The 14,642-nt window shown below is 41.2% G+C and overlaps 1 protein-coding gene across 3 annotated transcripts in view; it reads right to left on the bottom strand.

Annotated features, from left to right (window-relative positions):
- Nucleotides 1–14,642, bottom strand: part of cadps2 (Ca++-dependent secretion activator 2) — a 104,407-nt gene that overhangs the window by 45,261 nt on the left and 44,504 nt on the right. For all 3 annotated transcript variants that reach the window (XM_025056111.1, XM_025056112.1, XM_017033227.2), the window contains exons 12-13: nucleotides 10,140–10,276; nucleotides 2,708–2,895 (exon numbers count right to left, since the gene is read on the bottom strand). In XM_025056111.1, the coding sequence (XP_024911879.1) occupies nucleotides 2,708–2,895; nucleotides 10,140–10,276 (325 nt within the window). The remainder of the gene's footprint in view (nucleotides 1–2,707; nucleotides 2,896–10,139; nucleotides 10,277–14,642) is intronic.

Here is a 14,642-nt window from a genome sequence, read left to right as displayed (position 1 = left end):
TCTGGGAGTGCATCTGGACGGAGGTGGGTGTGGGGGGTGGGGTCTGTTATGTGAATGGTGGGGGGGCTCTGTCACATCACATGTCGATGCGGTGTGGGGCGACTCAGGCTGGAGGAGATGTGAGGTGACAGGTGAGGGGGAGGAGAGGGTCCCTCCCTCCCTGCTCTGCTAATGCTCCTTTAACCCTGATCTGGGTTCAAACGCACCTGTCTCATCAAACAGTCACAGAGTTGGAGGAGATGAAGTGGTGTCACAGCTGCAGCTCCTGCTCAGCTCTGTTTGTTACATCACTTCACACAAACACCGTGAACAACAGAGCAGACCTTAACTGTTCTACTCAAAACACCTCTTAAACGTCTGAGGTCTGCACGTGGACCACTGCAGACCTGGACCCTCAGGCTGGAGACCGGCTGGACACACACAGGCGCGCAGTACAGTACGATAGGCCAGTGGTTCCTAGTTCACCAGTGTGCCGTGAGATTTCTCTTAATTTGTTTGAAAACTATTATTTATGTATTTATTGCATATAATTTTTCTTTGCTTGTCAAAGTATGAAAGGCAGGACAATTAAATCCTCTTCTGCTAGGGGGCAGCAGATGGCTATAAAAAAAAGATAATCAGAGCTTTTGAAGAAGATCTTTGTGAGTGTCTTTCTTCAATTCCTGCCAGTATATCAGCGTTGTCTTCAACAAAACAGGCCGAGATTTTAGACAATTATGAGGTCATTTAAACTATGAACCTGTTGCAAAACTTTGACATTTTTAGTTCTTATGTTTGGATAAAAATGGCCGTGTCTGAAACTCTAAACATGAACGCTTTTGAAATCTACGTCTTTGAACATTTTGACTGAACTTTGTACGTACAGTTTTAAGAAGGATTTGAATCCAGACTTCCAGTGTTGGTTTGGTTTGTTAAACAAAAAAGTAGCAACCTGAATTTATTAATTTAATTATTTAAATAGCTAATTAACTATTAAATTCGTTTGATTTTTACTTTTTTTGTATTCTAAATTGATTGTCCTGCTCTCTTTTTCTTGCTCAAGAAAGAGCAAAAATTAAATATAACCAAAAAATAATAACTATGTACTGGATTCAATTTAACAGAAGAGTAAACTTCACCTCAGAATTAATTTTAAAAATTTAAAAAGCTAATAAGATTTTTTTTTCACAGTCCATCTAAAGTTTTAGATGGTAATTAAAGATTCAAATTAAGGACCACATCCTTGAAACTAACAAACCTGGAGGAGCTGATATCACCTGGAGGAGTCTTTGACATATCAGAAAAATATTTGCCGCTTCAACAAAACTCTAACGTGCTTTTCTTTTGACTGATGGAGAGTTGTTTTCTTTAGCTCAACACTCGTGCGCTCTGAATAATTTTCCTTGAAGTATTAGTCATGTACTCTCGACTGTTGATCAGTCGGTGGCGTCTCGTCTCGTAGTTCCATCTCGTCAAGCAGCCCTCCAAGGGAAAACTCAAGTTCTGTAATTAAGTTTTTTTTTCTCTACACCTCAAAGTCTGCCAGCCCTTCGAAAAAAAAAAAACGACAAAACGTTTCTTTCCCATCCACACCCACTCAGGCAACACCAAGGAGCCATGCAAGGGCATCCATTATTCAAATTAGAGTCTAACTGACAAAAAGCCAATTCCAGTTACCCCTCCCCCACCCCCTACAATTTATATGTGGTGATTAGCTGGAGAAGCTAATCATTACGTTTTCTAATTGACCAAATGAGTCGACAATGAGGGGGAGCACAGACATCAGTAATTAGAAGCCGGGGAGTCAAGCGGGGGCTTCGGGGAGTGAAGTGGAAAACTGAACTGCTGGAGTGCTGCTGATGCCAACGAGTGGCTAAAAGACACTGGTGCTGCTCATATCTGGGGGAGTTTACTGCTCACGGATCGGGGGACCAAGTTTTTGCAGACGGTGGACTCCTCTTCCCGTCAGATCAGAGGAGAACACTTGACACACGTTTGCTGCTGCAGCATACCTGTGTCCCCCATCTGTGTCCATGCACCGTATGTTTGCCTCATGTCTCTCTTTACCTGTGGAAATTAACTCGTTTTTTGTTTTTTTTACTGGTCTTAAATATTTTCTCCCAAACTAAAATGTGATGTTTGTGACATAATGTAGAAATATTAAAAACTGGTCATGAAATCATGAAGTCATGAAATAATAATATTAATTGAATCCCTTATTATAAACCACACAGGCGGCCAAACGGGAGAGGCCTTTAAATATGTGGTTCCTCTGGGCCTCGAACCCAGGACCTTCTGCGTGTAAGGCAGATGTGTAAGCAAGGTGGGCTACACCAAGGTGCCACAATGACACATATTTGTAAGAGATACATACAATTTCCTTCACGAGTTCAATCCCCAGTCTTGGAGTTTTTTACCAGGACTCTGGTTTCCTCCCACAGGAGAAAACCATGAGGATTATTGGTGATTTTTTTTCACTCTAAACTGACCACAGGTGAGAATGAAAACTGTCCCCCTGCCCCATCACCCTTGAAATATTTTAGAAGAAACAGATAGATACAGAAATTGTCCTGTGTTTGATGACTGCTGGGATTGACCCCCCGCCCCTATCACCCTTGAAATGTTTTAGAAGAAACAGATAGATACAGAAACATGAGTGAATGCAGGTGTGAAACACGTGGAGACAACACTAAAGTTCTTATCTGTGCTCATGTGAAGGCCGTCTCACCTGTTCCCGTGGACGTGGGAGACGCAGAAGGCGTAGCTGTAGTGCAGCAGCGTGGGGTCAACGAGTGTGTTGTTTTCGGAGTATTCCATCAGTCCTTTAAGGTAGCTCAGGTGACGGTGGCAACCACGGACACCGTATCGAGCGCAGTACTCATCTAAGACAAATACCTGACCTGGACTGAACCAACCCTGAGAGGAAACACAGACATGTGATCAGGCGGCGGCCATTACAGCACTCTCTACACCTCAACTATATTTATTTATAGTTTTTTTTTTAACATTGTTTATTTACCAAACAGTCAGACACTGTTAGTGAAGATGTAGCTTTGTGGGACTAAAATATTTAGTTTTTCAATTTTTTATATCTTATCTATAAGTTTTGGGCCAAAAACCAATGACATCCACTGACCATTACAGCAGTGTTTCCTAACTTATTTTGAGCCATGGCACATATATAAAACTCCAAACAAAGATCTCACAAAAAGTATATACAATGAAATATTTTAATCTTCTAGTTTAAATTTAGTAAAAATGTACTTCTGTTTAGTTGAAGACAACGCTGATATACTGGCAGGAATTGAAGAAAGACACTCACAAAGATCTTCTTCAACAGCTCGAATTATCTATGTTTTTTAACTTTTAAAAATCATCTGCTGCCACCTAGCGGAAGATGATTAAATTGCTCTGCCTGTCACGCATTGACGAAGAAAGAAAAAATATTTGCAATAAATAAAAAATTGTTTTGCGACCAATTAAGTGACATTGGGAAAATTACATCGGCACACCTAATGATCAGTCACGACACACTAATGGGCCACGGCACAGAGGTTGGGAATCACTGCATTACTGTATAGGGCAAGTTCAGAAAGTAAGAAGTTGATCAGGTCTCACACAATCTTTAACAAACGTGGTAACAGGTGGTAACAGCTAACAACAACCACTCATGCTTCACTTTCTGTTGCCATGGCACAAGTAAACAGACGCAAACCAACACGGTTCACCTTTTGGCTTTACAAAGTCGACAAAAAAAAAAAAAAATCCTCAATACTTTTTTAGCGCCATTAAATGGATGTGTGTAAAGATTAACCCTACAGCTATTAACTCACTGCTACAGTGAAATAATAAGTAAAGAAAAAACAGAAAGGACAGAGGACAGATGTGCAGAAAGGTGTGGAACAAGTGAAACACCCTGAGATGTTCATCAGTCCAACCATCCTGCACATAATCACTAAATTAGCCATGAAACCCACATCGCTAATTAAGATTCTTCATGGAAGGAACATCAACAAATTAGCACCTCTACTGAGCTGCTGTCACACACACACACACACACACACACATGCACACACTCACACAAACACCAAAAATTGACACAAACGTGCACACGCACACACATGCTTACAGCAGATTTTGGCAGACATGCATCTAAAAAAAAAAAATCACACACACACACGAACCCAAACCCAAACACACACACACTATTAAGTTTTTCTCATCTAAAGCATTTATAGTTTAAACAAACCATTTTGGATGATGGCCGTTAATGATTTATTTTTGATAGTGTGAAGAAATGTAAAAATAAAACAAAAACATTAAATCATTATGAGTTTTTCTCATCTCCATCAGTGATGCTGCCCCCTGTCTGGATTTCTTCTTTTTCCATGTTGACGGAATTGTCTACATACAGTAATATAAAGAACTGCCTGTAACTGAAACCACTGTGGTCACATGACCACTACTTCAATTACTATTATTAATTGAATAATAATTATTAATTATTATTATTCAATTGATCAATTGGATGATTCTGCAGAAATTCAAATTAAATTTCAGCATTTAAGATGTCGATCTGTTGAAGCTTGATTTCTTTATATGTACATTGTTTTTTTATTTTGTATTAGTTCATAATCAATTAAAATGAATACACTACAGATTTAAAAACACAATTTCTGCCACTTGAGATTATAGTCACGTAAATGATTTCAGACAAACAGTGGTCTGAAGAGACATCGGCAGCAGAATTAAAACATTTTCAAATGTTATTGGATTCAAGTTACAACGAGACTATTTCCAGACTGTGTCAGGGTGAACTGGATCTGGCAGGAGTCTTCCTCTGGAGGCCTCCCTGCTCCTCCTCCACCTCCTCCTCCAGTCTTGAGATTATTTGTTATTTGTCTCCACTTATTTATTTATTTTAATCTTTTTACTTTGTCTGTGAGATTGAGCTATTAATATCACACCAACAGAGCGAGAGAGAGAGAGAGAGAGAGAGAGAGAGAGAGAGAGGCCTGCTGAAGAGTGTGATGCGACAAGATGTTCTTCTGTGACAAACAGATGGCAAACTCCAGTCTTGGCACTGATCGCTCAATTAGCTGTTAACGAACCGACTGCCTTGTTAGCTCCGTCAGCGGTGCCCGGCCGTCTCTATCCGCTGCCTCCCTCCGAGGAGTGACACAACCCCGTAAATGTGAGAGCGGCGTGTGGTTTTTGGATGGGCGAACACCTGGGCTCGCCGCTCGTCACCTGACACAGAGCTGGTGAGGACGGTGCTGAGGATTCTCGGCGTCTGAACTTGGCACTTCTCCGAGTGGCTGTGTGGTTTTTTGGCACTCGAAACTATTTTTTTTCTCGGCCCTAAAAAGTGACCCTAACAGTGGGAGCGACGCCAGTTTGCCATGTGAGACTAATGACATGGAGTGCACTCTTCTAATTGCATCTTCAGTTATTTAGAAGTAAAAGAAAAGAAAAAGAGAGACTTTATAAAAACGGGAGCGCCAGAGTTTTAATCAGTACAAAACACGCGGCCTCTAGGAGGAGCCAATGAGGGAGTGCATAAAGAAGCAAATGTTGTAAGGTCAAGAGGTCAAGCGGCCAACACCAGCCTCTGCCTGTCTGGATGCCCATGTGTCCCAGGACTAAAGTGTGCCCCCAGTGGTCACAGTCCTGACACTGATATTTGAATCATCTGCTGTGTTTTCTTTAAAGCAGGGAAGCAGCAGTACTGTTGCCATGGTTACTTGCAGGTTGCTACACCTTGAGCTCTGAATTAAACAGTTACACTTGACCTCTTGGGCGCACACATACATTTAGTAATTGGCCGAACAGCGTGTGTTCAAATATGAAAAATTACTTTGGTCTACACAATTAAAAAAAAAGAGATTCCTGACCCAAAGAGCTGCATTACAGATGTTTTTTTTTATCCTTCACACATGTACGTGTCCTCTACAGTAACTACATTAAAAACTATGATCAGTATGACTTTTACATGAACCATCGTACACTAGCTTTGTGCCATGTTTGATAGATGGCAACAGCCATTTATTTTTACACAAACGACACTTTACCGAGCCTTTGTCTACTGATTAACAAGCTGGAAATAAAGGTCCTTTCTTTGGACACAAATATGACCTTTTAAGGTTTAAATGTTCTACAGAAACCAATACCATATTTTCTGGACTATAAGTTGCATCAGTCAAAGAATGAAAAAATATGCGACTTATAGGAGTAGCAGATAGTGGTACACAAGCCTAGAGTGCCCTCTAGTGGTGGTCCGTTTGAAAATAACACGTGGAGTTTTAATATATAAGTCACAAAGGATGAAAAAAAAGTGCGACTTATAGTCCGGAAAATACGATACAGGCCTTCAAATGCATTTGCATTTGTGTCTTGCTGTTCACTCTGTCTGGTCTCACTCACACAGTGTTAGCTGTTAGCATACCCTGACCAGTGTTTGCTGTTGAGTTAAACTGTCCTCCCTGGTGGACAACTGCAAAGTCAACACATCTGTTAGGATGGATTTGGGTTTAGCAGATTAACACATTATTATCTCAGACTACTGTTAGAAATAGTCTTGTGCACGATATTTAAACGGAGGATAAGACCAATATTTTTTATCTTGATTATTTTCCCGTCTGAGGTCAGTAGTTCAGTGAAATCTGGAGCCACTTCTTTCTTCTCTTGTAGATCCTTTTAATTGGAGTGGGCGGACAGAAACATGCGCAGGCATACATCTGTGTAATTATACTGGAAGTGCATAATGATGAGACTCCGCAGGAAGTTAATTTGAAAATAAGACACTTGGAGTAGAGAAGGACACCTGTGTCCTCCAGACATGAGAGCTGGAAACAACGATGCACCAGGTTTTTCCCAACAAGAGGAAGACGGGAAACGGTAAAGTGGGTCGGATTAGTGAGGACTTAAGAGAGGTTAGTGTTGGTCTTCAGATGTTGTCCAGTTCACTGCTCATTCAACATGATCCCATGACCTTTTTCCTTCTGCTTCACCGACCGGAGGTTTGTGACGAGTAATCACTGTACGAGGCGACGTGACGCTGACCCCTGCAGGCTGCGCTGACAGAGGCATTAAGAGTTATCGACGTACTTCACACCACTACGTGTACACATCACGAATGCCTGATAATGTTAGAGTGTGAGTGTGATGTATTTGTTTACTATACTGTCTACAAGTATTTTACACTACTTACTATGTCAGTACTACCTACATCTACTGTACATCTATGAGAATCTACATTTTGTAGAATAAATTGATTAGATTTATTCTACATAGGTTACATATACAGCATATATATGTGTATATATAACATAGGTATTATATGTATAATATCTATATTATATATAATTTATATACATATATTATTGTACATATATTTATATATATATTATTGTACATTACTATTTATCATATATTTCTATATATGTATACACATTTATATAGAAATAATATATAAATAATATATAACAAATTAATATATAAATACATATATACAGCATACACATATATTCTAATATATATATACATACATGTACATACAGCATACACACATATATGTGTATATATATACATTCTAATATATGTGCATAGTGTAGGTATATGTATGTATATATATTTTTTATGTATTAATGTGTTATATATTTCTATATAAATGTGTGTACATATGTAGAAATATATGATAAATACAAACATACAATATTATGATACATACACACATATTTATATATATTTTTATTATATTATATTATATATTTTATATATATATATATTTGTTTGTAAATACATTATAGTTTTTGTTTTTTTTTTTACATATGCTCTGTTTGTGGAGACTCACCAGCAGCACTAACACGACCTTTCCGACCCCTCAGTCATCAGCGGGGTCTGCACTGTGCATTTACCAAGATCCCGACAAACTCTAAATCCCACGACTGCGAACTAAATTGTTGTTTTTGTTGAGTTTAACAGGTTTTGAATAGCAAAGATGACCCGGTCCACGACATGAACCCAAGCCACTTCTCAACAGATGTCCCCCACACACAGGCACTGGCCTTTTCTCAGGGAAGTTGGTGAAAAGGGCTCAGGTTTTCAACACAAAGCCCTGGAGTTTGAACAAAAGGCCGAGCAGAGAAGAGCTGCGGGGCCAGTGTGAAAGGCTCGTTCTAATTGCAAAGCTGGAAGGCATCCTAGTGAGGCAGGTAGAGAAGTGAAAGAAGCACAGATGTCACTCTGAGGAACATCTCCTCGTTCTGCTGCTTCTAAAAAGAGCAGAACACAACACTATAGTTTTGTTTTTTTTTTTACATATGCTCTGTTTGTGGAGACTCACCAGCAGCACTAACACGACCTTTCCGACCCCTCAGTCATCAGCGGGGTCTGCACTGTGCATTTACCAAGATCCCGACAAACTCTAAATCCCACGACTGCGAACTAAATTGTTGTTTTTGTTGAGTTTAACAGGTTTTGAATAGCAAAGATGACCCGGTCCACGACATGAACCCAAGCCACTTCTCAACAGATGTCCCCCACACACAGGCACTGGCCTTTTCTCAGGGAAGTTGGTGAAAAGGGCTCAGGTTTTCAACACAAAGCCCTGGAGTTTGAACAAAAGGCCGAGCAGAGAAGAGCTGCGGGGCCAGTGTGAAAGGCTCGTTCTAATTGCAAAGCTGGAAGGCATCCTAGTGAGGCAGGTAGAGAAGTGAAAGAAGCACAGATGTCACTCTGAGGAACATCTCCTCGTTCTGCTGCTTCTAAAAAGAGCAGAACACAACACGACAGGAGGAGAGGTTTTTTTTTTTCTTTCTGAAAAGCGTTCTCTTGTCTGCCACTGCTGTTAACGCTAAGGATGTTGAGTTGTTTATTTTGTAGCCACATATTAAACACTATTTTAATAAAGATCCGAGGATGTTGAGTTGTTTATTTTGTAGACAGATATTAAACACTATTTTAATAAAGATCCTCTTAAATATATGGTGTTTTACAGCAGCGCTTCTTCATTCTAGTCAACACGACAACTCCATCACTAATCAATATCAAATATTTCATTTTTTAAAATAAGGAAACCTGTTCTGATGTCTATAGTCAAGACAAATCTTGTTTGTTGTTCATCAATTTTCTGCCCTGAACCACGAATAAAAAAATACAGCGGCTGAGTTGACGACACATTCACAAAAATATATTTTACACCTTCTTCTGGTTCATCCACAGCAACAAAAACAAGACGTGGAGAGACACTGACCCACAGGAACATCTCAACATCTTCCTCTCCCTCCTCATTGTTGCCATCTTGTGTCAGAAATTGGATTCAGTGGATATACTGTACTGGAGTAAACCTTTCTAACAACAAACCAACACTTTCAGTGTTTCACTGAACTGTTTTCCAAAAACCTTTTCTAAGCTCCTGTACCTACGATCAGGGCAAACAGCGTCTTTATATCCTGACTTTTTAAAGGTCCCTCAAATAAATCCATGGTAGAGACGGACCTCTGACCAAACCATGAATGTTGTCTCCAAACAGGAGTCCAGGTCAAAAACTGACTGTACATATTAACATGTAAAACTATTTTTTTTAAATCGTCCTCAATCTTCATCTGCTTTTTGCTTGGTTGCACAGAAGACATTAAAAAAATGACCCCCCCCTCCACCCCCCACTCCTTCGTCTTTGTTGCGTGAGACAGTTCAGTGCTTGTCCATAGGGGTCATGTTCCTATTTGGAAAATATTGATTACAGCATTTATCCTCTCAATCAGAGAGAGAGCCCTGCAGGCTTACAAGAGAGAGAGCGGGGGGGGGGGCTTTGCTGTCTTAGTAGTTCAACTTGTTTAAAGCTGCAGCTTCAGCTTTATTTGGGTTTTAATTATGACTGATTAAATAAGAGTTGATAAATGTATTTCGTCCTTAAAAAAGTTTCTCCAACCGTAGCAACGGTGGAGTTACTGTGACGGATGGAGTTAGTGAGAAACATCCAACGGGTTTTGTACACGTATGGTGAATAAACAACAAAGTATCCCTAAGCCAATCAAACAGCTTCACCAACTGCACAGAAACTTTAAAAGGAAAGGACTTTAAAAAAAAAAAAAAACACAAGTTCCGACATTTGACTCAAAACCCAAACAGAAGAGAGTGATTTTTTTTTTTCAACATACCAGACAGGAGAAGGAGTCGTTCATCCGGTGCTGGAGAGTGTGTTTCTGTAAAACACTGAACAGTGTGGCGTGGTCAAAGTGACACGGAGGTGAAGAGATCAACTCCTCCACTCCCTGACGCTGAGAAGGGTCCAGACCTGAAACACAAAGTTGACTTCACTTCAGAGTAGCTCAGGACTTTGTTGTACACTGTAACCTTCAGTAGAAACACAGCTTTGTTGACAAACACTTTCATTTTGTTCCACAGTGACGAGTCAGCGGCAGTTCAATACAAAATTCCAGGGGCGTCAAACTCATTTTGGGTCAGGGGCCCGATTACAGCCCGATTAAATTTCAAGTGGGCCGGACCAGTACAATCATAACATAACTACCCATAAATAACAACAACAAAGTCCATGTTTTTGCTCTTTGTTTTTTTGCAAATAAGTACAAGAATATCATAAAATATCCATATTTAATGAAATATAATTTGACTAAACATCACTAGCATGAAGTGTTTGTGCATTTTTTTTATCACTTTCACTTTTCACAAAATTGATCAAGAGCGCCAGATTGAACCCCCCAGTGGGTCAGTTGTCTCGACCGTTGTGGGTTGAGTTGAAGGTTTAGTTACTAAACCTTCAACTTAACCCACCGCGGTCCAGGCTTTTGCAGCGCCCCCTAATACTAATTTTTTAACTTCATCTAAATCACTGTGTAATAACTCCTGCAAACCACAACTCTAATGTGTTTCCCTTGCTGCACACCTTTTGGTACTCAATCCACACTTTGGAAACCGCTGAGCTAAGCCATCACGTGGTGAAACTCTTATTCTTCAATAACATGTTCAATACTGTCTCCATACTGTGTGAAGGGATGAACGGAAGAAACAACGTAAGCAAAGAGTCAGCACTGGTTTCTCTCCGGCGTCGCTGTACAGTAGGTGTCGTCCTAATTGTTCCCCCAACAACTCTTCACACCTTTCTGAGCTCCTGGTGATGAACAAGTGTCAGTACACAAATTCAAGGACGCCGTGGAAGTGCTGCGGCTAATGGTTCCCACCTCGGTTGGCGACAGATCCTCTGTGAAGCTGTCAGTGGCGTCAGCTGACACAAACATTCACATAAGCCCTCAGTAAATTCCAACCTGCGTTGATACTGTCTGGGCCTCTTGAGTTCAAGATCGAAGGGACAAATATTAGACCTGCGTCCTGACAGAAGCTCCGTTGTACTCATTATAAAAAGGTGTTTTTAGTAACGTGAAAAACACAAAAACAACCAACTTGTTATTGGACTGAACCGACACCGCGGCACAGTGAAACTCTCCTTCCACCACCGTAGCTCCTGCCGTGGGCGACAATAATGAGGCTTCGGGGTCAGTGTCACTGGCATCAACAGAAAAACAGGGCCAATAAAAGAAGCAGAAGAGGCGCATGGCGTCCCAGCCTGAGCAGACCTGGGTTCATTTCCAGTCCTTTCAGACCTTGCTGTTAATGGCCCCGACAAATGAAAAGCCTAACACTCTCCACTCTGCCTCCATTGTTGGAGTACATTTCGGGATGGGAAGTTCCAGAGTGTGACACATGGCCCTACAAAAGGAGCACAGCTTCCCCGAAGAATGCGGGAACCGCTTTCACGCCTGCGACGCCCGCGGCCTTGTGCCTGAGACAAGCATTAGCGATCGCTTTTTTATTAACGCTGCCATTTTGTTTTTTTGTGTGGATGCAGAAAAGCCTGCAAGGACTCTCAGGCATTTGTGTTTTGCCCCTCACACCTCCCCCCTGCATCACCTCGTTCTTTTGTCGCTTTTGTCAAAACGAGAGAAAAAAAAAAACAGCAAAAGTGAAATCTCCACAATCAACTTCCAATCAACGCTCCTCTCCTTTTCTTCCGTCTTCTTTTCTCTGGACTCGTCCACTTTTCTGTCTCTGGCTGCCCTTTGGCTCCTGAGGCCCGCCCCCCCCCAGTCCAATTCCGATGTAGGTCATTTTACATTTGTTAGGTCCAAAACATGGGATTGTGCTTAATGTAATTTGGAGAAAAGACAGAGAGTGAAGGAGGCGACTCCAAAGACAACGAGACAAAGAGATATAGATTAGTGCTGATAATAAGAGGAGAAGGGAGGAGGGGGAGTATTGATTGGGGGACAGACGGTGGATGGGTGACGTTGATCCGTGTCAAGTCCAACTTTCAGCTATTATCTCCTGGGTGTGTGTGTTAAAGGGGGGGGGGGGGGGGGGTGCGGATGAGTGTGGATGACATTTTTATGGCTGTTATTCTGAGGATTAGTCTTCATGGATCCAGAAATATCAAAAAGGGAAATATGACAAAAATTTTGTTTCTATATATTTTTTCTGAAACTGAAAGACAAATATTGATAAATAAATAAATAAATAAAATAAATGTCAACTTTATTGATCCCATAGTTGGGTAATTGTTGTGTTAGCAGCAGATATGCTGTTAACAGGCTCTGGGAATCGAACATAGGACTCACTGCTTCCGAGGCGGGTGTGCTTACCGCTACACTATGGAACTGACCAGATTCCAAAAATATAGTTCCAAAAAATATATATTAATTTAATACTTGTCCCTTTTTTGTGGAGAAACTCATAGTGTGAGTCTCTGCAACTCACACAGACTGCCACAGGAGGCACCATTGAGTAAGCTGTAACCCTGGAGATCGAACCCAGGACCTTGTGCGTGTAAGGCAGGCATGATAACTGTTACACTATGGAACCACGTGTGTGTCGGCCAACATTAGGCTTTGGTGTTGGTTACATGTATATGAAGCTGTAGATAAATACATACGCTGGACTATAAATGTGTACCTTTGTGTTTAAAGTCTTCTGCTGAAAATATATTTATCTACGTTCGCCTTCTTTTATTCATATCCCAGAGAAATCTTTCAATTCAACTTGAAGCCTTCACAGTGATGAGGTGAGATGCGGCCGAGGCTGAGGCTTTGATCCCTGTGTGTCCATCTGTTCCCGGGTCATCACAGGAACGCAGTCACATCCATGTGACACCTGCTCTGAGGGTTGATGAGCGGTTCTGATGGCAGGTTATTGATGTGGATGAAGATGGGGGGCGGGGGGTGGTGGGTATGTCTCAGTTTCAGGTGCGTCGGGCCGAGAGATGTGATCTTGATCTGCGCGGCGCGGTGTCAACGAGGCGAAATCAAGATGCATCCGGACAAGGCCATCAGCTTCTGTCTGACTGAGTGAGGATTGTCGTGGCGTTAGAGTCAAGCAGAATAACGTCCTGTCAGGAAAGAGTTTCAGAGACGTTGAAACAGACGCGCTCATCTGTGACTGGTGTTTGTGGACGTCCCAAACGTCTGGAAGGTCACACTGAGTTCACAGGAAGTACTGGAGTAAAATAAAGCTGAACTGTGGCTGGGTTCACCACTTATACTCAGGTGCGACATATATTAGAACATATATATATAAAATATTTATGTTTGTTATTTTCACACTGACAGCCGCTAGAGGGCGCTCTTGGCTTGTGTACCAGTATCTGCTATTTCTGTACAACTGAAAATTAACATGTTTGTTGTGGTTTCACACTGATAGCCACTGGAGGTCACTGTTGCTGGCTGTTGCGACTTATACTGCGGAGCGACTACCTATCCATCCATCCATCCATCCACGTGACCTTTGTTCTAACTCTACACTCAGTTGAAGTTTAAACTTTGACTACTTGGAGCACTGACTTTATTGTTCAAACCAAACTCGCTAGCTGTTAGCGTTATCTAACCTCCGCCTTTCATTCGCCACCAAGAGAGATGAAGATACAGGTTCAGCGACACAATTGTTATTAAAGCAAGAACAACTTCCTGTCAAACCCATTACATCTACACACTCACACACACACATTCACACACACGGAGAAGCACTTAGCACCCAGTTAAGTGCTATTTCAGGGACGCCGTGCACTGTGTTTCCACCTGCTCACGGCGTTTCAGCACCTTTTGCCATTAACTCTTCAATCTCTTTCATTAAACGCTAATGAGCGGCTGCAAGAACGGCCGCCGTCGTGGCACGTTAAACAAATACTGTTGTAATCATCTCTCAGTACCGGCCTCCTGGTGTCACTGTGCCGGGCTGGGAGGAGGCGACTGTCAAGCCCGCTGACATTGATGCAACTATTATGTGTAGATAACAAATAAAATAATTACGTGCGAATGAACAGAAGAAATAACTGCAATGAAAATGAGGAAAAAAACCAGAGGAAAATAAGTGGAAATATTTGTAAAATGAAGTGGAACAATGACATGGGAAGAGTTCGATCGATGTATGAAAAAAAAGTCCTTATTGTTTTTGGTCACAGTCTGTGAAAAGTTTGTTCAGCGCAATCAAACGAAGCAGTAAAATATGAAGAATAAAGACAGAAAATAGTGAGGACTTTTTTTTAAAGTAAATGTTACAAGAATAAAAATAAAGTAAGGAGGATGTGGGGGGTAAAAAAAGACAAGAGTTTAAGGTCAGAACCAAATTACTTCTAATTCTTGGAGGATTCCAGATGG

This window comes from Cynoglossus semilaevis, chromosome 6, assembly GCF_000523025.1.
Source record: "Cynoglossus semilaevis isolate Cse_v1.0 chromosome 6, Cse_v1.0, whole genome shotgun sequence".
Classification (NCBI taxonomy): Eukaryota; Metazoa; Chordata; class Actinopteri; order Pleuronectiformes; family Cynoglossidae; genus Cynoglossus; species Cynoglossus semilaevis.
The sequence above is the reverse complement of the archived record's forward strand: the minus strand, read 5'-3'. Positions and strand labels throughout refer to the sequence as shown.